This window comes from Strix uralensis, chromosome 18 (genome assembly GCF_047716275.1).
Source record: "Strix uralensis isolate ZFMK-TIS-50842 chromosome 18, bStrUra1, whole genome shotgun sequence".
NCBI classification, from domain to species: domain Eukaryota; kingdom Metazoa; phylum Chordata; class Aves; order Strigiformes; family Strigidae; genus Strix; species Strix uralensis.
The window spans coordinates 5,550,742-5,572,770 of NC_133989.1; the positions used below are offsets into that span (position 1 = coordinate 5,550,742).

At 41.4% G+C, this 22,029-nt stretch overlaps 2 protein-coding genes and 1 long non-coding RNA gene across 4 annotated transcripts; 2 read left to right on the plus strand and 1 right to left on the minus strand.

The window, feature by feature from the left end:
- The first annotated feature begins 89 nt into the window (after positions 1–89).
- On the plus strand, positions 90–5,574 carry CTSZ (cathepsin Z). Its single transcript, XM_074888260.1, has 6 exons — positions 90–290; positions 800–963; positions 2,773–2,952; positions 3,590–3,740; positions 3,998–4,160; positions 4,627–5,574. Exons 1-6 carry the CDS (start codon positions 145–147, stop codon positions 4,738–4,740), a joined length of 918 nt encoding a protein of 305 aa, XP_074744361.1. The 5' UTR covers positions 90–144; the 3' UTR covers positions 4,741–5,574.
- Positions 5,575–7,337: 1,763 nt separating this feature from the next.
- On the minus strand, positions 7,338–17,017 carry NELFCD (negative elongation factor complex member C/D). Of its 2 annotated transcripts, XM_074888257.1 has the most exons (15): positions 16,859–17,014; positions 16,247–16,362; positions 15,951–16,060; positions 14,817–14,926; positions 14,390–14,497; positions 13,629–13,781; positions 12,762–12,892; positions 12,160–12,325; positions 11,392–11,526; positions 10,719–10,858; positions 9,907–10,021; positions 9,484–9,579; positions 9,120–9,260; positions 8,631–8,760; positions 7,338–8,237 (listed from the first exon to the last, which is right to left on the minus strand). In XM_074888257.1, the coding sequence occupies exons 1-15, from the start codon at positions 16,922–16,924 to the stop codon at positions 8,203–8,205; spliced, it is 1,752 nt and encodes a 583-aa protein (XP_074744358.1). In that variant the 5' UTR covers positions 16,925–17,014; the 3' UTR covers positions 7,338–8,202. The 2 variants fall into 2 exon arrangements, with proteins under 2 accessions (XP_074744358.1, XP_074744357.1); XM_074888256.1 differs by having other exon boundaries at positions 7,338–8,760; positions 16,859–17,017.
- LOC141951695 (uncharacterized) lies at positions 17,000–20,235 on the plus strand. The gene is made up of 2 exons (XR_012631425.1): positions 17,000–17,333; positions 19,951–20,235. It is a non-coding gene; the product is annotated as an uncharacterized LOC141951695 (long non-coding RNA).
- The last annotated feature ends 1,794 nt before the right edge of the window (positions 20,236–22,029 follow it).

The following is a 22,029-nucleotide window of genomic DNA, read 5'->3' on the forward strand; positions in this document are numbered from 1 at the left end:
AGGCTCCGCGCTCCCGCCCGCCGCAGGTGAACACGCAGCGCCCGGCCCGCCCCGCCCCGCCCCCGGGGCCTCCCCCTGCCGCCTCCCCCCGCCCTTAAACGCCGGCGCCGGGGCCGCGCTGTGGAGGACGGTGCTGCCGCCAGCATGGTCGGGCTGCTCCGGCCCCTCGCGTCCCTCCTCTTCCTCCTGCTGCTCTGGGGCTGCCTCTGCCCGCCCGCCCGCGCCGGCCTTTACTTCAGGGAGGGGCAGCGCTGCTACAAGCCGGCCCCGCGCAAGGCTCCCGGGCTGAGGTGAGGGTCGCCCCCACCGCCCCGTCCCTCACGGGGCCGCCTCCCCCCGGGCCCCTCCAAGCGGCGTCACGGAGGGGGGTGAGGGGGCGGCGGCGGCAGGGGGCTGGGCAGGCTCAGCCGCAACGCCCGCCTGCTCGGGGGCTTCGCAAACCCGGCATCGCCCGGTACCGGGGGGGGCACCCGGGGCAGGCAGCACGGGACCCCGCTGCCCATGGAGGGGGGGGGGGGTCCGGGCCCGCAGGGCTCGGGGGGTGGATTTCGAGGGGGGAATCCCAGGGTGTGTGTGTGTGTGGGGGGGGGTGTCGGGGGTCTCTGCGGGGCGCGGTGGCGGTCACGGGACCGCGCGGGCAGGGAGCGGTCACGCTGCCCCCTGTCACGTGACCCGCGCGGCCTCGTTACGAAACGGCCCGAAAGCTGTGATTTTTAAAAATGCCCAGCCCCTCCCCGTTTGGCTGAAAACAGAGGCCCGTGCAGCAAGGCAGCTCGTTGTTGTCTGTGCCCCCGCGCAGGAGCTACCCCCGCCCGCACGAGTACCTGGACGTGTCCGCGCTGCCCGCGAGCTGGGACTGGAGGGACGTGAACGGCGTCAACTACGCCAGCGCCACGCGGAACCAGCACATCCCCCAGTACTGCGGGTCCTGCTGGGCCCACGGCAGCACCAGCGCCTTCGCAGGTAGGCAGGGCGGGGGGCTGTCTGCCCCCCCCCCCGATTTGTGGGTTTTGGGAAGCGGAGGAAGCGCTGTCGCCAGTCTACAAAATAGCTGGTGTGAAGGCGAGGCGCCAAATCACGGGCTAATACAGCAAAAACCGGGGCTGACACGTCTGTGAATGCCCTGGAAACAGGGGGAATTCCCAAGCTGAAGGCGAGGAGGTTTGATTTTAATAGAGAGAGCAATCAGCATGAGGCTGTCCACTCCCTCTCAAAACGGTGTGAGGGGGAACACAGGGTTGGTTAAACAGCTGTTTGCAGAGGGGCTGCATTCACTGCTGCTGCCAAACGGTGTTTAGGGCCTGGGGTAAGAAGTGGAGTTTCTGCCCTCTTCTTGGAGGTGTGGTGATGGCAGCAGCAGATGCAAAAGCAGTTATCAAATCTCCTTCCCTTTTCTGGTACCTCAGCCTGCTGCACTACATCTGCAGCAGCCAGGGGCTGCTCCAGCTGTGCTGGATAAGAGGAAACGAAAGAAGTTGCCTCACCGAAGTTGCCTCGCCTCTTGTGGGAAGGGCCCGCAGGGTGTTGGCTTCAAGAGCCCTGCCACTGAAATGAAATGACTACCACAGCATACAGACAAATCCTGTTTCAGCAGATACCTATCAGCCTTTTTCCTGGGAAAAGGGAAGTAGGGGTTTGCTTCAGCTGGAGAAATATTTTCTCCAGAGAGAATACATGATGATTTGCATGCAACAGTAACATGCTGCAGAAGTACTGTTTGTACAGGGAGGCTATAAGAGGATTAACTGTGAAGGAGAAATAGAGGAAATTGTGCAGAAATGGGAAGACAACGCAGATGTGAGCAGACAGCAGGAATCATGAAGGATCCGTCCTTAAGCAGATAAAGACATGTATGGACCCTGCCATGACGTAGTGAAATACTAGGACAGATAAAACACAGCAACTTCATAATTAGGTAACTTTGGTTAAAACTTAATTGTATACATAGGTATGCCAGTATGTGCATAACTATAAATTTTTTAAAAATCAGTATTTTTTTCTTAACTCCTGTGAATAGTTAAAACATTCGTTCCTTCTTTTGTTGCTAGAAGACAAGGCTGGGATAATGCCTCCCAGTTCTGTCAAGTATAGATGAATGTTGTTAGTACTAATGGGATTAAAAGTACTACAGTGGCATCAGTTAAGACTGTTAATGCACTGTGAGGAGCAGTTTATAAATACTCACTGGGAAGGTTTTCTGTCAGGTAGGCTAGTTGTTTCTGACAAAATAAGGCAGCAGGGTGGTGATGCCTGTCTGAGATGGCAGGGTAACAGTGAGATGTTGACATAACAGTGAGGATATACTTCTGAAAGCTTTTCCCTGCTTTAAGTTTGTGAAGACTGTCTCAGAGCCAGAGACCAGGGCTGCATGGGTTTATGCATAAATCTTTACTCCTGTAAAAGAGGCTAGTGAGAGCTGGTTTTATGAGGTGTGTTTGAAAACTCTTTGCTGTCAAAGCCAGGAAACAGATCTGGAAGTTTTCAGAAGCTGTAAGTTGAATTAAAAGATGTCTAGGGCACTTCAAGGCTTTAAACAGATCTTACTCATCTGCATGTTTCTGCTGAGTTTTTAAATGGAAAAAACTTCTAATGGAAACCCACAATAATAACTCAGCCTGCTGGTTTGAGTTAGGTCACGCTATGTGCCTCACTGTCGACAGAGGCTTTTCCAACCACGAGTACTGTAGCCTGAAGTTACAGGTTCAATGAAGGAGACACAGTTTTAACACTAGTTGCAATGTGTAGACAACACCCAATCTCGTATCCTTACAGATCGAATCAACATAAAGAGAAAAGGTGCATGGCCTTCTGCCTACCTCTCTGTTCAGAACGTGATTGATTGTGCTGACGCAGGATCCTGTGAAGGTGGAGACCACTCAGGTGTTTGGAAGTACGCCCATGACCATGGCATTCCAGATGAGACCTGCAACAACTACCAAGCTAAGGATCAAAGTACGATACCTATTTGCTTTCCTGTAAGGCTTCATCCCAGGTTTAGTGGATCTTAATATATATAAAAAAAAGACAGTTTCTTGGGTTTTCAGTGTATTGGTTCCTGCCTTTCAGTGTAGTACCTGCTGTTTGACTGACAGAGCAGGTTTTTTGTACAGGCCTGCATGTCTGTCTCTTTACTTTAGACAGATAGTGTAGCATTAAATCATGCCCAGACAAGTTTGCACAGCTAAAATGTTTTAACTTAATCTCTTAAGTCTGTGATATACAATCTCTAATGTATGAAATATTTACAAGTGTCACCTCAAGCTAAACAAAGCAGAAGTGTAACCTTTGTCTGGTCATGTATGACTGGAATAGTTTCTGTATCTACACAGAAGCACATCTGAAACACTTCCTCATCAAAGCACTTATGCCTATGAAGTAAAGAATAGTAACTAGTGATTGTAGGGACTTTAAACTTCTGGTTTCCAGAAAGGAATTTAATTCACCAGAGAGTATATATGAGTAATTACTCTTAAGTTATTAACATCTGCCTCAAATCAGTTAAAAGAAAAAAAAAAGCTTAGCATCATATCATTAATTCAGTTGAAGAAAAGCGTTCTCTTGCAGTGACAATCTCACTTTTGTTTTGTAGAGTGCAAGAAGTTTAACCAGTGTGGAACTTGTGTCACTTTTGGAGAATGCCATGTGATAAAGAACTACACCCTCTGGAAAGTTGCTGACTATGGGTCTGTCAGTGGAAGAGAAAAAATGATGGCAGAAATCTATATTAATGGACCAATTAGGTAAAAGTAATAATCTTGAATGGTAAAAAATGTTTGCTAGCAATTTTGGGATTGAAATACTTGAAATTCAGTCTAATGACTGAAATGTACTTTTCCACTCTAGCATAAGTTAGCAGCTCTGCACTAATATGCAGACTTTAGCTTGTTTGTAGATAAATTGAGCTCTGAAGCCAAAATGCAAGAAAAACGATTGGTTTTTAGTCAGGCCCCTGTCCTGATCCCCTTGTATGAAAAATGCTTTCTCTGTTTTATTACAGCTGTGGCATAATGGCTACTGAAAAGTTGGATGCTTACACTGGAGGACTTTATACAGAGTACAACCCCTCGCCTGTGGTGAATCACATCGTATCTGTGGCTGGCTGGGGTGTAGAAAATGGAACAGAATACTGGATTGTTCGTAACTCATGGGGTGAACCCTGGGTAAGGAAACAAACACGTTTGCAGAATGACTTTAGAGGAAATGTAGGGGGTTTTCACTTGCAAACAGGAAGTTAGCCTGTGGACTGGAAAAGTAAAACTTTCTTTGAACTAGACTCGCAATTAAAAAATTAAACCAATCTAATCTGAAGATAAGGATATTCAGCCAAGGTTACATGAGTAATGTCAACTCAATCCCAAATACTATCACTTCCATGGACATGCAGCTCCTGTTACTACTGTTAGTTGTAAGCAAAAATCAAGTCACATACCTGGAATAGATGAGAGGGATGTAAATTCACCAAAACAGTTCTCCCCTTTAAACCCAGTGCCCTGTGAACCCAGTGTTCATCTGAGTGAATTCTTAGATTCACTTAAATCATTCATATTTGGAAACAGACCAGACTCAATAGCATACATTTTCTATAGTTATGTTTTCCAATTCACAATGCAAATTAACTCTTTACAGGGTGAAAGAGGGTGGCTGAGAATTGTGACAAGTGCGTATAAAGGTGGAAGAGGAGCACAGTTCAATCTGGCTATTGAAGAGGACTGTGCGTATGGAGATGCTGTACTTCCTTGATTCTATATTGTACATCTTTCTGTTTAGGAACTACTTTGTTTGGAAGCTTCCCAGCACAACCTTCTCTTGTTAAACAGTAGTCTAAAACTCTTTCACGGTTCAACACAATCAGGCAGTTCTGCAAAATTAGTCCAGAGAGCAACACACAATGTCTTCAAAGTAAAATAAATACAGAGCTGCCTTTAGATAATTATTTACAACTTAAGTAATTTACCCATGAAAAAGTGGTCTGCCTTGGTGCACAGTATTTAAATCATATTGACTTAATCACAGAAACTGTGTATATAAATCTCTGTATATTTTTTAAATACAAATTATGTAGACATACTGGGAAGGAAAAAGTATACTCAATATTTGGGTCTAGAGCTTATATTAAATTCTCTGACAGTATTGAGCAAATATCTCAGTGGTGCAGATGAAAAAACAAAGCTAAGTCTGGATATGATTTATTCAAAAACTAACAACTCCTCTGCTTCCAATCCTGGTGAAACAATGTTGTTGGAAGTCTCATGTAATGCAGTTGCTTTTATGCAACTAAAATGATACAACAGGAATTACTTTCATCAAAAGACAAAGTCTAAACACTTAGTTATTTAATTAGTCTTGTCTTTGCTCAAATTCCTTGCTTTAATAGGTGATTGGCTATGCTATTTTTCTCCTAAAGAGGCAAAGCATAAATTACCACAACCCTGACCTCTTCACTAACTTGAAGAAAGGTAGCGAATTCTCTTCCTTAGTAACTGGCTCAGTTTTAAGTGGCAAATCAGTGCCATATCAAATGTTACTAACTGGCCTTGTTAATTGCACTTAATAAACAGACTTTCTCTTACATGACTGTATGTGTATTATGAGAGCTTATTAATACATGTTCTAGTGTTGTACCTAATAAGCAGTCTCATGAGGCAGACCAGCTACCCAAAGCTTACCCAGCTTTTACTGGACTTTTTCTTGCAAAAGAGCTGGTTGACAATACAGTCTATACAGCAACTATGATAGTTCAAGTTAAATTATGCTACCTTTACCAACACTTGAGATTAAGATATAAGCTATAAAAGGAAGCATCCAAGTTAAACAAGCCAGGGCGAGAAGAAACATTCAGATGTTGTAGAACACCAATTTTAGGTGTCAAATCACCAAAACCTACCCTAAACCAACCTCTGAATTATGCCTCACTCAAACCTGTGAGTTAAAGCTTTTTAGTGGTACAGAAGAAAAAACATCTTTTCAGAAACTGTCTCTATTACCTGCTACCTTCCAGTTGGCAGTTTCTGCAACTTAGCTTGGTTTTATCTGTGAAAGAAAGGAGTCTGCTCCTAATCAGGAGATAGGTTTGGCAGAACAGTGAATATCCATAAAAGAATACGACTGCTAGTGTCTAGGGTGATGGTGAGGTGGCTGTGCTATTCTGATCATTTATGTTTCAAACAGCACAGCTTTTAGTATTGTGACAATAAGGACAGTTTTAGACCTGAGGTTAGGTCATATTCTAGGAGACTTCAAAGATTGCTTTTCTGGTTGATGTGGGCCTAATTTTGGCTTCCTACATAGAAGAATCATACTCTTAATGTTTGTTTTATCATCTCTCTCATCCACCATTCATCTCTTAAGCATGCAAGACAATAATACACATTTAAATCTAGGCAGAAGACAATTCCATCTGTCTCCTTGGCTTTGCTTTACCATAGCAAAATGACTCCATAGTGCCAATAAGGATTAATTCTGCTAAGCTGCTGTAACTTAAGTTCCACTGAGATATGAATCTGGTAGTAGTATGAAACTGATCATCATGGAAGTTTTTACTAGTTAAAAAATCATCTACAAGGACAGGTGCAGAGGAGCTTATGTGTTTAGAGGAAGCAATACCAAGCTTGAACACAGAGGAGAGCAAAAGGAGACCTTGTTTAAACAGCTGGCAGAGTTGCAGTGGACACAGGAACAAACTGCTCTTACCACTAAAAGATGATACAAGGATACATCCTAAAATGAAGCTCTGTAGGGTGAATTATTTCTGTAGTTAATTCCACAAAGAAAGGAAGTCAGGGGCTACAAAAAGCCAAATATGTATGCTAATTTTACTTAAAATATTACAAAAAATAAGTCTCATGCAAGTTTGAGTGGCGGGAGTTAGCTGGAATGCCAGTACATCTATTCAAAGATATGCAAAGAAGTTCAGAACAGCTGCTGCAGAAGCAAGTTTGGCCTGTTTCAGGCTGTGCTTTAAGTTGATTAGAGCACTGTGAGTGGTACTAGGGTACGCTCAGTCATGTATGCTGAGAAGAGGGAGGATGCACTCATTTTTGTAAGGAGTTAAGAATCTATACAATTGGCTGCTGTCTCAAGAATTATCATAGTGGCTTAGAGTTCCCATTCATGAGTCACTGACACCAGAGAACAAAATTTCCTTTTTAAGTTTACATCCAGTTGGACTTAAAACACCAGTGGCTTTTAGAAAGCAGATTCTTCAGAAGAGAGGTGCTTGAAAAAGCACAATGGGCTTGCCTCTACCCCTTGTTTTTAAACAAACCCTATTTGTCTGTACAAAGAGAAATCCAATCCAATGAACAGAAAGAGTGGTCTTAATGAAACTGAAAGAAATCTCTGGAAAAGAAAAAACACCTTTATTTAAAGGTAAGTTATAATCTTGGGTGTATCCCCCACTGTTTGGCATCAACCAGGACAGAGTAGAGGTAAGTATAAAAACCAAGCCACAACAAGCAGTAATGAAATTTCTGCACACATTCATATTTTTGGACAGCAGTAGAATTCTGACATGGTAATGAAACTTACCAGTAACATCTGACGCATCTATTTAACAAAAAATAGATTCTGAAAGATAGCACACTCACATAGGATTCATCTATTAATACAAAACTAACCTTGATTGTTACAACCCCACTTGTTACATAAAACTTTTTTTTTCATAGCAGTAAATATGTAGGATATTTAGAATTCTAATATAATGCAAACATAGAAAGAGGCATTGTGGCTTCTCTGCAGCACAGAACTAATCACGCAGTTTTTTTACAACTTGCAACATCAAAACTTAGAGCATTCAAGATCTAGTCTTCAGAGAACTATCTGCAGAGTGTTTTTAGCAGGAACTACCTTCCCCATTCTTAGGTTTTGTGTGTTACACAAAAAGTCTCTGACATTCTGCAAGTAACCAAAATAATTCTTTGAAATAAATCTATTTCTTTCCTGCTATCACCTTCAGAATATTCAGAGTTATACTGATTTGTGTAACACAAAATCCTTCAGTATTATTCCATTTTCCAAATTAACGTAACATTAACAGTCCTCTGATATGAAGCTCAAGGTCACCATGCAAGTCAATCAAATGCCCTTTTTTCCTTGTTTTGGGTTTTTTGTCCCTTTTTTTTTTCCTGCTGTGTTGCCCAGTTATAGAACCTTACTGATGGAGAGTATGGCAAAGTAGTGATCATTCTTGATATTTTCCTCTGCTTAGTTCATCATAATAAAGTTAGATTTGCAATGAGCTTAAAAGAAAAAAAAAAGAAAATGTTCAGTGCATTAATGATTTATCTGTTTGCAAGTGGATTTCTGCATTATGTAAATAATCAGGATTTTAGGATCTAGACAGATGTTTTTGTTTTAGGAGAGGAGTGTATTATGACAGACTACTTCCCTTTCTGTCCTTTCCTTACTACAGTGCTAGTTCTCAAAAATCAGTTTTTGTCTCCAAGTTCCTTGCTAATACCCAGAGATTCTTCATTAAAGGAAAATTGCTAAACAAAGGCTCCTAAAAGGGAAGTTATCAGTGGAAATATCTAGCAGGCATTCCTATTCTTAGCAATCCCCCCCTAAACATTATTTGCAAGTTGTAACAAATACAAATGGAAGCAGGGGTATAAGGAATAAATGTGACTCACCTATAAACTCAGTGACAGGATCATGTTCGCCTTCTGTTTTAATAGTACCTGCAATACTTTCATTCTCCAAGATTGGAAGAAAAAGGTGTACAAAGTCTGAGGTATATGGAGGAGCAATCACATCAAGCACCTGAAACAGCAGACAAAAATAGATTATTCTTCCAGTTAGAGGGGTAGTAGGGTGAATTAAATATTGTCGGTACTACATGTGAAAGCATACTAGTAGTTGCACTTAAGATCTCTTGTTCTCCACACAAGTAATTAATTATGTATTCTTGTGGTACTCTATCCAGTACCTTAATACTTTCTGAAGTCAGGAGTCAGTAGGACTAAGTCACATCCTAGTGAATACTGATACATTGCTCAGAATCCAATCTCATATCTTGAATTATTTTTGAATCTGAGGCAAGCTGATTTAATATCCAAACACATACAACTGATGTTGAAGTTTATTTCTGTACGTTAGTAAACACAATTTTTGCTGCTGACCTCTGTAACAAAGTATCTGATGAGAGAGATATCTGTATCTAGCTTCTCCAGGCATTTGCGGATATAGCTGACGACAGGTAGGACATATCCTCGACTGAGTAAGTGCACCATTCTATCCAAGAGGGTCTTCTTCAATTCCAGCTGATGGTGCAGGGAGGGAAGAACCAACAGATTAGAACTTTCTCTCAAAAATGTGCAATTTCTATTGCTCATTTTTATTGATTCAGTATCTGCTATGTTATGTTCTAACCATAACCATATTCTTAAATTAAACTCTCAGAACTGCTGTGACAGTAAAAGCCATTATCTTGAATAAGTGTAACTAATATGAAGGAACACAAATACTGAATCCTTTGAGAATCACCTGCTCCATCACATCAAGCTGCGAATGTTCTGTTTCAAAGAGCTTGACAAGAAGTTGTAGAACTTGGGGATGAAGCAGCTGATGACATGTACTGATCTGCAAACAAGACAGGAAAGTTAGATCCTCAGAACTTCAATTTAAAAACCAATGCACCCGTCTTTATTAGACAAATTTATATTGATGTTCAGTGCCAGATGTGCATTCTTTTAGAAGAGTATTCCATTTCTTTCTTTGACGCCTATGTTTTCCTAGTGTAAATAATGCTGAGCTGACAAAAACCAAATAATTAACTCTGAATAGAAACAGATTAATCTCTATATATTTTCTGACATGCTGCAACTGATAGGCATTCAGTAAAATGCATGTGTATCCAGGCATCAAAACTGTTCTTACTCTTCAGCAAGGTTTTATGTACACTTTTACCTCATCCAATAACGCCAGATGAACTGGAGTGTGATCAGTCTGCAGCTGGAAGTATCGTGGTTCTGACACTGTCCAATCCACCCACTTTAATACACCCATTGCCACCACTGGGAACCTACAGAACGAGAGATCACTTTAGCACAGGAGCTTAAAAACCAAACCAAACAAGAAACCAACAACCAAAAACCCCAGAACAAAAAAAAAAAAAAAAAAAGAATCACAGTACACTAAAAAATATCTTTCAGTATATTCTAATGGTTGCTAGAGTTTCAGTTTAACTTAGAACAGGTTTCATAAAGCTCAAAAAGTTTTGCTTGAGAAGTTGCCTTCACATCAAGGGGGAAGAAAGAAAAAAAAAATAGGCTGGAGGAAAATTCTTTCTACAAGACACTCCCTGCTCAGCACAAACTGCAAAAAAAATAGGCAACAAAATTCATGTATGCTCCAAGTTTGTTCCAGTTTATTCAATATCTACTATTTCATACTTTTAAGAGGAGAAAAATGGACACATCTATTGCTAGGAAAGCTTTATTAGGAAGACAAAGAGTAATCTGTAAGAAAAGCATGTTCTGTGACACAAGACACTAGTTGTCAGTGAAAGCCAGAATTTATGTCCTCATGAGAGAGATTCCAAAGAGCCAGATGCACAGTTCTGAAAGCTGCTTTCAGACATCTTCACTACTCTACAACGATGTAGAATGTTCTCGTAGAGTAGCCCACCAACGCACCTCCCTTTAGCAGTACTGCCTTTCCTAAATAAAATAACACTTTCATTCCAACAACTGAAGCTTGGGACCAGTCTCTCTGCTCACCTGATGCACTGATAGAGTGTGCTCAGTTCTGCAACCAACTCCGATGCTCCTTTGTTCTCATTGCAACACAGATTGTGAACAGTTTCAATGGCTTTTGAAGTTGACTTGAGTTCATCCTTGTTTATGCTGACTCTCTTGTTCTGAAAGATTGCAAAGTTTGTATGCAAGAGTTGTGAATATACTGGATGTCTTTGATTATTTAAGGAAAGGAATTGCAACCTGCGATAAGCCTAAGATTACATCAAGTTTCTCAAAACTTATTCTTCTGAAACTTGTATTTGAGTCTAATTATCAATAACCTGAAGTACAACAATGTTTGCTTTATTTAATTCCCTAAGAATTACTTTATCCACTTCATAGAATTACATTCCTCTTTCTCTGAAAAAGCACATATGGTTCTAGTAGCACAGAACTGCTACTGATAACCTTTGGGGGAGGTGGGGGAAGAGAGTAAAAACACTCAAGTGCACTCAGGCATTTATAGTATTATTTGATCATCAGGATCCACATTTTTTAGTCATTTCAGTTGAAACCAGAAACATTTCATATTAAAATAAGTAAATCAAGCCAACTATGTTATTTTAAACTGAGTAACTTCACAACCATACATCTTCTTCAGCACAGTCAGGCCACTGCAGGTAAAAATAATGTTATTCACAGAACAGAACATTACCTTTTTCCACATCTCTACTACACTGGCTGCATATGCCAGTATGTGGATGTATTTATGTTTGTGGTCCTGGTTGATCTTAGCACCTGGCTTAAACAATGACTGCATGAAGAGGTCCAGAAAGGCAGGTACTCGAATCTGTGAAAAAAATGATTAGAGCCTGAAAATTATGGGAGGCGACTAAAAATACAGGTTTTGCATCTGATACACCTTGCACAGAAAGAGATATAACACATTCCCCCTTGAGTAGGTTAGATAGTTTTCTGAAGAGACCCGAACTTTTGACAGAAAGGAAAAAAAAACCACCCCAAACAACAGGAAACAACAGAGTTACAGAGTATATTGTTAAAGTATCTAAAAGCCACCATTTGTTACCAGAACCTACACTAGAACAAGGCAGTGAGAAATGTGAAATGTGCCACTTAGGCCTCCTTACAACAAATTGCAAAACTGCATGGGGGTTTTTTACTGTTTTTTAGTTTTTGTTAAAATATGTTAATTAATTCCTTGACATCTTTATCTCTTATGGAGAAGTTCTTTAATTAATCTAATTATGTAAAAAACAACTTGGAATGATTAAAAAAAACTCAAGAAGCTAATGCAAAATAGAATACAAGTAGTAGTTTCACATTTAGATGTTACTTAAAATGGGATGAGTCTGAGTGCTAACTTCTATTTCGTGTCAATACAACACTTAGCACAAGACGACCTCACATTTCTGAGTGCTACTGTAATAGAAGTTTCAGAGGTTATAAAAAGATAACTACTAACCAGTTCTACTGGAGGTGGGTCCATGCTTGTAAACATTTTGAACAGGACAGTAATATCTGCTGGATTCAGAGCTCCTTTGGACAACATCGCACCAAGAGCCTGACATGCTCGAGGATAGGAGGCTGCAGTACCCAATGCTAAAGTGATCTGACTAGCATCGTGGCCCCTAGGTGAAGAGCAAACATACATAGCAACTTATTTTCTTAACCTGGACATTTTAATTTTAGCCTCACTGAGTCAACAGGGCACATCCTATGGAGTGTAATGCCTTAGGGCAGAACCTCTTATCCTGGGTAATTATAGAAATCAGCCTGTATTTCCCTTGTTTGTTTCTAAAATGTTTGTAGAATAATAATAAAAAAAAAAAAAAATATTTTTCAACAGACAGAAACTTTAATGCTTTGCTCTTCTGATTTCAGCTCTCCCAGTACAGAATACTGAATTTTTCTGTTTTTCTACGAGTTAAAGCTTGCTACAAGAACTGCTCTGTTGCAGTTAAGAATTCTCCTTTTGCTGGTAAAAGGTAATCAAGAATGAGCAAAAAACAGCAGTTTATAAATTCCAGTGACTTACATTTCACTAATAATATAACTCCCACTTACTTTTCATGAGCATATCGCTGAACCTCCTGAGCAATCCGTCGGACAGCTGACCCTCCTTGCTCTTCCTGCGCTAATATGGACATCATAGATTGAGCAAAAAGGTAAGTGTGTTCTCCGTGGCACACCATCTTCTGTGAAAGCACACATCAAAAATCTTACCAGTCAACAAGAAACACTCAAATATGCTTCTGTGATTACACTGCTGTAATACCAAGGATTCCACTGAAATCTACTAATCAAAAGAAAAAAACCCACAAACAACTAAACAAGATAACAAACGCAACAGGCAAGAAGAAAGTACAGAAAAACACTATATCACTATGCACTGATACCATGCAAGAAGAAATGGCTAAATTGGTAACTTGTTTCTTGGATGTCAAAACTGAGAAGAATCCCACTTACACTTAGTACTTTCTCTGCAATATTTAAAAAGTAAGAGAAGTAGAAAGCCATCCGAAAGTCAATATGCTATTTCACAACACAGAACATATGCTGGGTTGTTTCAGGTGGCAACTTTCACACTGACATGGATGATAAAAGAATTATTTTAATTTGCCAGGGGATTGACTAGACCGATCTTTAGATCTTGCATTAAACGTGAAAGACAACAGTTCTACCTTCACCTTTTTACAATCCATTTAATAAATATAAGAAGTGTCACATAAGCAACCCAAGGAACTCACAGAATGAGCAAGAAGCATAAATTTTGGGGTTTTTAACTCAGATATACCTTCTCTCCATAAGATTTTGTAAGAGTTGATAAGATGTCAAGATTCTCCACAATCCTGAAATGATTTGTATATACTAACCAGAAAGGAAAACACCGTTTTCTTTCCACATAAAAAGGAAAAAACCAAAAAGCCTTACAGCAAACTCAGGGAGGTTTTTTTCAAGGTTTTCTTCTCCTCCATCTAAAATTGTTGCCAGAGATGTACGCAGGACTCTGGAAAATACTTCTAGTTGCTGACATGCTGTTGAAACACTGGTTATTTCCCCTTGATATCCAGCATCAGATATAAGCTATAAAAAAACATCACAGAAAACTTGTATTATTTACATCTACATTTCAGATATCCTAACAATTATGGAAGAACACAGAGAATGTAAGATTTGCCTCTGTGTACACTTACTGGAACTCACACTCATCTTTTAGACTACAGGAAAGGTAACCAATAAAGATGTAGCAAAAGAAGAGTAAACCAAAAGGATATAAGAATATTTCAGAGCATGGCAAGATATAACATTCTTTACGTATCACAGAAACATAAAAAACTGACTGAAATGTTCCACTGCATCAGAAAGCCAGATTTTTCAATTACAAATTAAATTAAATTACAGATTTTTCAATTACAGGGGAAAAAAACCCCAAACACCAATACAACCTCAAAACCTCAAAACCCAACAAAAAAACTCAAAAAGGAGTAATTCAGACTGGGAAACTACACTTACTGCTTGCAACCTGTAACACAATTCCTGCCACAGATGTGTACCTGTACTGTTCTGACATCTGAATAAGCAGTATTAGCAAGAATACATAAAAGATACAGGGAAGACCACAGCCAATATGTGATGCCAGAACTAAGAGCCCTTTATGGATATTCTCATTTATTAGACTTGAGTAATACTACCTTCACAGTAAAATTAAGCATTAAACAGTCGGGATGGGCTTCTGCCAACTTGTAAAAGAGATCTCTCCACGTAGTATGTGCTATCATTTGCTCAAGCCAGGCTGGAGTCTGAAAAAGATTAGAGTAACAGAGACAAATGTAAGAATAACTAGTTGTCAAGATCACTAAAAGTAAGCCTTTTACCTCTCAGGTAAACCTCCTGCGAGTTGTTATACAGAACTTTATTACAAAGGAGGACGCGTTCAAAGTTCTCTAAGCCTCTGAGGACTCCAGTGAGATACAGTTGGTTTTCTGACACCACTTGTTTCTTAACCAAAGAGCTTTGAAGATACAATTTCCCTTCCCCCACCATCTACTACTCCATCAGATGAAGACGTCTGCGTAGGATCCACTCATGTAGAGATAGCAACACGGATTCCATGCACACCTCTCCTTCCTCTGTAAAGATGGAATCTGCTTTCCGAGGGTCAAAATGCTTGATAAGTAAGCTCTTTAAATGGTTTTCTACAGTCTCCTGAACTTGCACTGGCTCAACACCTGTATAGAAGGAACAAAAAACTTGGCAGATGCAATCCAATCAAACATGGCAGCAACATCTTAAGTTTTTCAACGAGAACAGAAACTACTCAGAAATTTATCAACACAGAGAAAATGAGAAGACAGCCATCAGTTCTACTGTCAAGCCACACTGATACAGACAAATTTACAGATTCCCGATCTTTTTTCCTAAATGCTTAGGATCACAGGCAGGTCACACTAGTCCTTTTCTCTTGCTCTCTTCATCAGTCATGCAAACAGCAATGCCAGTTACCTCACAAGACTGTTACTGGGAGAAATACCAAAATGCACATATCTTAAACACAAAAGGGAAACCCACCTTACTACAGACTATTCTTTTAATATATTTGATATCAGTAGCTTTGATAGTATACTACAAAACAATATACAAAGTAGTAATAAGTAGCTCTACATTTCTGAGATCAGAGTATAATAATTCCGATAATTTGTCAACGAAAGTTTATACCAGCTAAGGGGCAAAGAGACCACAAGATAATGCCGAACATGTCCTGCAAGAGGCTATTGAAGAATTCAGAAGCAGACTGGTAACAGAGAATTCTTGTCTCAGAGAATACAGGCATCTGTGTAAGAACCTTCCATCTAACCACTGATCCACTAAAAGGGAATAATAGCTAGCAATAAGTTAATTGTTTTTTCAATATTAATTATATAATACTATTACAAAGTATCAAGTATTGCTAACACCATCTATGTAACAGTACCCTTGCCCTTGTGCATGAAAACAAAAAGAAACTATGCAGTTGCTTCAACTATATTACCCTTTATAATACAGTTTGTAGGCATTTCAAAACGTTCATCAACAGATTACTTATTCTCTTAGTGGAATAAATGTATTATTATAAAGAATGGAGTCACATAGGCATACAGGATAATAACTTTATAATGATCCACTTCCTGAGTATGATCAAATTTGCCACCGATTCAGATATTTCTGACAAAAGAAAGACTATAGACCCAAATTATACTGTATCACTTATCATACCTGTTTGAATGAGCCACTCTGCCAGCAAATTTACTGTCTGTGCCACCGCGGTGTAGTTTTCAGAGAGGAGCTGGATAACATTCTCTGGAGAACCTCCTGCTTGGAAATATCTGATGGAAGGATTACAAAAGAACTATTTGAAAGTTGTATTAAAAACCAAAACAACTGAACTCTAAATAAAGGGAGAACAATACCATCATTTATACATTTTCACACACGGTTCCACACAAAGAGACAACACCGCACCTCTAACACACTTAACGTGCACCATAACACACACATAACGTTACACCCACCTCTTTAACGTGTTAAATATAGACGGCTCCATTATATAGTCAGGGGTTGAAAATTTCTTCAGGCATTCTTGCTGGACTTCGGCATCATCTTCTCCCTCCCCATCCTCATCGTCTTGCTATTTTCAAGCACATCAAGTCAGCCACCTCTCTTGTCCTGTATCCCCCCTACACTCCCATATTTAGGCTATTTTTCCCCACAGAATCTCAGACACCTCCGGTCACCACAGCAAGCGACCTACTACCCAAACACGACTTAACAGTGAAGGCGCAAGCCCCGTCTTGCAGCTGCTTTCCTCCTTTTTAACCCCCTCACGCCCCAGGCCCCACAACAGGGAAGGCTGCCCCGCCCGCCTTTACGCCCGGCGCTTTTCTCCTCAGCTTAGGACCCCGGAGCGGCTCCCCCCGGCCTCAGAGCGAGAGGGCCCGGCGGCTTCCCCCCGGCCCACCCGGGGAGCAGGCAGCGTCCCTGGGGAGCAGCGCTCGGCTCCGCAGAGCGGCGCGGAGGGAGAGCGCTCCCCCTCACAGGCCGCTCCAGGCCCGGCGCCGAGCTGCCGGCTCCCGCCGCGCGACCGTCAGCCCCGCGCCACCTCTGAGGCGCCGGCAAGCGCTCACCGTCCCTCCGTCCGCCTCGTTCCCCCACTCCGCCGCGCTGCCTTCGAAGTAATCCGCGTCCTCCATGGCTCCTCCCGATCCGCCGCGGGCCGAAAAAACCGCGGCGACGGCCGGAACCAGGCCGCGACCGCCCCCCTGGGCGGAGCGGTGCGGAATGGCGGGCGCCGGGAGGGTGGAGCCGCCGCCAGCGCCGGGCCAGGGCCCAGGTCGGGAGGCAGGGGGGGATCGCCGCGGACGCGGCCCTCGGAGCCCGTGAAACCGTCACCTTTCTGCCGCTTCGGGACGGCGGGGAATGTCCTGCCCCAGGCCGCCCCCCGCCCCGGGACGTGCTGACGGGAGCCAGCGCGGCCTGTGCCGGCGGAGCGGGGTGCCGGGTGCTGGGGCGGCCGCTTCCTCCCGCCTCAGCACTGGCGTTCGCGGCGGTGGAGCCGTTGCTTGGTGAATTACGGCTGAAACCATCCATGAACGCCAGCAGGTAAAAATGAAAAGCGGAAACGTAAAAGCTGGCGCCGTGGCGGTGGCTCTCGGGGAGGTGGAGGTTCGCTCTGTCCCAGTTCAAGCAGCTCGTCCCCGGTTAGTCACTGCCAGAGAGCCAAGGCAGAAGACAGCACACAGAGGGAAAAAAAATAAAGTCAGAGGGAAAAAGAAGCCAACGGAAATTTAAAAGCAAACTTCCCTACGCTGCAAAACTTCCCAAAGCCTCCCAGCGCAGCAGCAATTAGACGGGGATTGCAAGGGAAGAGGAAAAAATGGGATGTGTTGCTCTTCTGGCTGCAGCTGAGTAACAGCAGTTTCCTCACGCTTTCTGAAGCGTGAAGAGGATATTGAATGATAGCAACAAGCTGATGGCAATGCTCAAATGTTATAGTAGAACTGAAAAACTAACAAGTAGGAAAAAAGTTAAAGAATAGGAAAGATAACTTTGGTGGAGTGTAAGTGGTAAGATTTTTAGGACCAGATTTTAGTGGTAAAGTTTTAGGACTAGCATTGGGGTGTAACTCTGTACCCAAAACTTTCCAGAGAATAACATTAAATAACATTTCTGCCTTTTCTCATTGCAAACAAATTTGGGGGTAGGGGTGGGGGTGGTGTATTTTTAGCCTAAGACAAAATGCTGAAGTCTTTGATCTGAAAAAAAATTAATAAACCAACTGTAGTCCCTATAAATAACACTACTGGCATTACAGTTAGCAGTTTCATTTCTGGGCAGCAGAGACGTCTGTCCTTGCGTGAGCCAAGTCCCCTGTTTCCGAGGCTCTTGGGCTGTCTGTAACCATGCAGGACAGCCTGTTACACAGGATCTGTTGCCTCTGCACAGATCCCCAGACCAGGGGTTGTGCTAACCGCAGGACCTTAGGGTAGCCCTTCTTTGGGGTGCTGAGAGAGAGGGTCCCAAAGGAGACCTGCTGAGCTGAGGCACTGACTGAAGGCAACAGGCCAAGGGGGCCCCCAGTGAAGGGAGGGACTAGGAAGTTACAGACAAATGAAGAGGGGATAAGTCTAAAACGAAAACTGATCATACAATCTGACCTTAGGCAAGGAGATAGACATTACTGAAATGGAGTCCATGTGAGAGAAACAGAGAGTCCCTTTGTCTCTCCTCAGATTGACTCCTGTTCTTGAGTTGTGTAAGAGTTTAACTGTGAGAAAGGGGAGGGTGAGGGTGTGTTCTGGGGATTTGGAGGGCAGCCAAGAGCATTGCTGATTAATTATTTAAAAGGTCCTTTATTTTCATTCAGTTTCTAACTGAAAAATAGTAAGAAATTACATGCAGTCCATGAAATCACTTGGTAGGAAATGCCAAAAAACCCTGTTCAGAAGTAAATTGTCATAGGATCTTCAGGAGACACAGTCCTTGTTCAAGTGTGGTCAGTGTTAAAAGGGCTCACTGCACTTAAAATACACACCACCACCTGAACTGCAGCACAGCATGAGCTGTGCTGTCAGATGCTGCCCTACAGTGGTGAAGAAACCTTTTCTGAAACATGTCTTCAACATTTTTATGAGCTCAGGATAATGTTCTTCTTGCTCTGTCAACAGAAAGGAAAATAGACTTTTTCAGAATAAAAGGCATGGTTTGAAGTAGAGGCACAATGGACGCATTCTTTACCTGTGCTAGACAATTGCTCGATTGCCTACAGTCAGGAAGACAGTAAGGTAACATTTCAACACTTATGGAAGCACTGGCCATTTTTTATGAGGAAAGAACTGGGAGTGAAGTTACAAGCTGAGGCTGGAGGCCAATGGAAATATCCTTGAGAAAAAGTTTCTGGCTTATCTCCATTTAGTTAGCGGGCAATTTCCATCTCGTAGATGTGAGAAAATAATAGTGTACTCAGAACAGACAGTCTGATTAACCAGTCAAAACTCCCAAGAAAATACCAGATCTGAATTTACTCTATCTCAAACCAAGAAAGAAAAAGGATCTCCTGAGAGTAGAGTAAGAAATATCTATACACCTCCTGTGCTTCATCAACTCTTTTTTTTTTGGCTTGTAATGATGTACGGTGTTACAAGATGTAGGTGATTTCAGAGTAACTATTACCCTAACAGTTTAGAAAATTTAAAATTGGAGAATAACTGAGTCCAGAACATAACATACCAATGAAAATGTGGATTGAAAAACCACAAAGCTGAGACTTTGTAAGGCTTAGGAGAAGATCCTAGTTCTTTACAGAAGGCTCAAATAAATAGACTTTGTATGACAGATGTTTTTATATAGGTAGGAGAGGCTTCCTTCCCATGACTGAAATTTGCTGTGCATCTTCTAGGTAGGATATTTGGATCTGCAGTCTGGAGAATTTCATTGTGCCCAGAGCTTATGGCCTGAAATAGTACATCTTAGCTTCAGTAAAGCATTTCAGAGCAGGTCTAGTGACAGCAGCTGGACATGTAGGACTTCAGTGGTAATTATGCTATGAAACTTACTGCTTAGTTGAGTAGAAAAAGGGAACAGTCCACAGCACCAACTGCCAGTGAGAGACATAGTGTATTAGACATTAATGATACTAGTAATTTCAGTGTCTGAATCTTAAAACTAGAAGTTCTTTTGTCTTTATGTATTTATCTTTTTATTTTGATGGCACTAACAGAAAATGCAACCTGTAACGGAGCCAGACATTTGCTGAATAGCCCTTTGCAGAGGAACTGCAATATCCAAGCTTTCCCCACTTCAGGTCAATAAACAAGAGGCAAAGTCAGATCAAAACCAACAGTTTCAAGGTATCATTTAAACTGTGATGAAATTCTAAATGTACCAGAAATTGATTTTGCAAACTGAACTTTTACAACTTTGAATGGAAACAATGTTGGTTGTCTTCTTGGGTTTAACTTGTGTTTACAAAAGTGAAATATTCATAAATAAAAGAACTTAGATTTACCTGGATGTCCCTGAAAGATTTTATTATCCAGCAAATGAATGCAACATGTTTTTCCCTAAATGCCTATTTGACTGCATTTTGTGTGTAAAGTATTCTTGAGTCACAATTCCCGTCTAATGAGATTTTGATGAGGCAGTGAGCATATCAAAGATAAAATTTTGAGCCCGGTAAATATTCTATGAAGGCCAGTCTCGGAGTCTGCTTTGAAGAGTCTTTAAAGAAGCAGTAAAGGCATCCTGGAAAGTAGATGTGTATGAGGAAGAGCCGGATCTAGAGAAAAGTGGAAAACTACGTTCTTTTTTCTTTTTTTTACCTTTTTTTAAAACAGAGTGAAGGTTGGTTTCATAAAGGTTGAGAAAGGCTCTTCTAAGGAATTAAAGAATAAACCAAGTATCAAATGCTCAAGTTTCAATTCCAGCCAACTATCAACATTTGTTGCATTATTTTTGAGCAGATTACTTCACAACTATGCTTCAAGATTTCCTACCTAAAGGAATGAAATTATCCAACTTCATTTGGTTCCTTCCTAGAATAAAAGAAAAATCCCAAACAGAAGAGCCGACTTCCAACAAAACTCTTTGCCTTTTATTCATATGGGTTTTAAAAATATCCACCCTGGCATTCTCTGTATGCTAATTACCTCTGCTCCTTGCCCTCTACAAATTCTTTCAGCATAAATTTCTATTTTGTAATCGTTAGCCCTTTACAAATCAGCCAATACATTCAACTAGAGAAAAGGTAATTACTTTCAAATCAAGTAGGAAATTACAGCAGCATCAAGTTAGGCTAATGAGTTTTGGCTAGAGAGTTCTTCCTTCTCAAGCAGAACCTCAAGATTTAAGCATTTTGTCTGTACCTTGAGATTCACAATTACTGGTAACAGTGTTATTCCAGACATTGAACACCATGACACTTTGCTAGGTAACTGAGAAGTATTCTGAGATGAAACAAGGTGTTTTTTATGTTGCCAACATGATGTCATTCTAGTCTCCTTCAAACATCAACTTAGAAGTTGGAACTGTGTTTGTGTTCTGTGGATTGCTTAAAAGCACAGCCTCACAATGCCCCAAGCACTTTTCAAGATGAGCCTACAGTGGAAACATTTTCTTGCTTCAAAGCAAGTTCCAGTTGATTTGCATACTGATCATTAATCTTACACTTCACTGAAGTATCTCCCAGTTCTATAATGTATGTAGTAGTGCATTTTTTGCAGTTCCTTAATTGGAGATACCCTGGCCTTTTAGATAAACACATTCTCTGACCTTGAAAATTTGTATAAGGATCCCAAACTGGGTCACTTACCTGGGGAATGAAGAACTTCCCCCATAAATATATTTTTCACTGTCCAAGGTGATGGAATTAGGAGTCTTGTTTATCTAGCTTTCCCTAGTTCCTTTGAACTTTCAGTGAGGTTGTCTCATAAATTAGTTTCATAGCTGCTCTATTCTCTCTTATCAACCATATACGTTGTAAGAGTAGGTGGGGTGAGGACAGGAGAAAGTAGCTGAGTCCAAAGGCAGCAGTTTTTGGGTCATGATGTTGGACAGAACACTTGGTTGTAAGCTCCCCAGTTTTAAATCACAAATAGGTTAACAAGAGCCGTTGCTTGTGGCAGCACTGGGCTTCCAGACTGTCTTACATAGATGAACCTTTGTAGCCCAGCAGAGTTTTGCCCTGTGGGAAACAGAACTCAAGGTTAGCACCAAAACTCTCATGAAATCTGCTACTTCATTTTAGATGTTCTGCCTTCAAGCAAAAAGAAAATGGAGATTAAAAAGGCTGAGATACATA

What these genes read in the sequence shown, in the direction of transcription:
- CTSZ (XM_074888260.1), top strand. Translation starts at nt 145, where the DNA reads ATGGTCGGGCTGCTCCGGCCCCTCGCGTCCCTCCTCTTCCTCCTGCTG. An exon ending in CGCAAGGCTCCCGGGCTGAG is followed by an intron (nt 291 to 799) that starts GTGAGGGTCGCC and finishes GCCCCCGCGCAG; the next exon opens with GAGCTACCCCCGCCCGCACG. An exon ending in ACTCATGGGGTGAACCCTGG is followed by an intron (nt 4,161 to 4,626) that starts GTAAGGAAACAA and finishes AACTCTTTACAG; the next exon opens with GGTGAAAGAGGGTGGCTGAG.
- NELFCD (XM_074888256.1), bottom strand. Translation starts at nt 16,924, where the DNA reads ATGGAGGACGCGGATTACTTCGAAGGCAGCGCGGCGGAGTGGGGGAAC. An exon ending in ACGAGGCGGACGGAGGGACG is followed by an intron (nt 16,363 to 16,858) that starts GTGAGCGCTTGC and finishes GCTTGAAAATAG; the next exon opens with CAAGACGATGAGGATGGGGA. An exon ending in AGAGTGGCTCATTCAAACAG is followed by an intron (nt 14,927 to 15,950) that starts GTATGATAAGTG and finishes CCTTCTATACAG; the next exon opens with GTGTTGAGCCAGTGCAAGTT.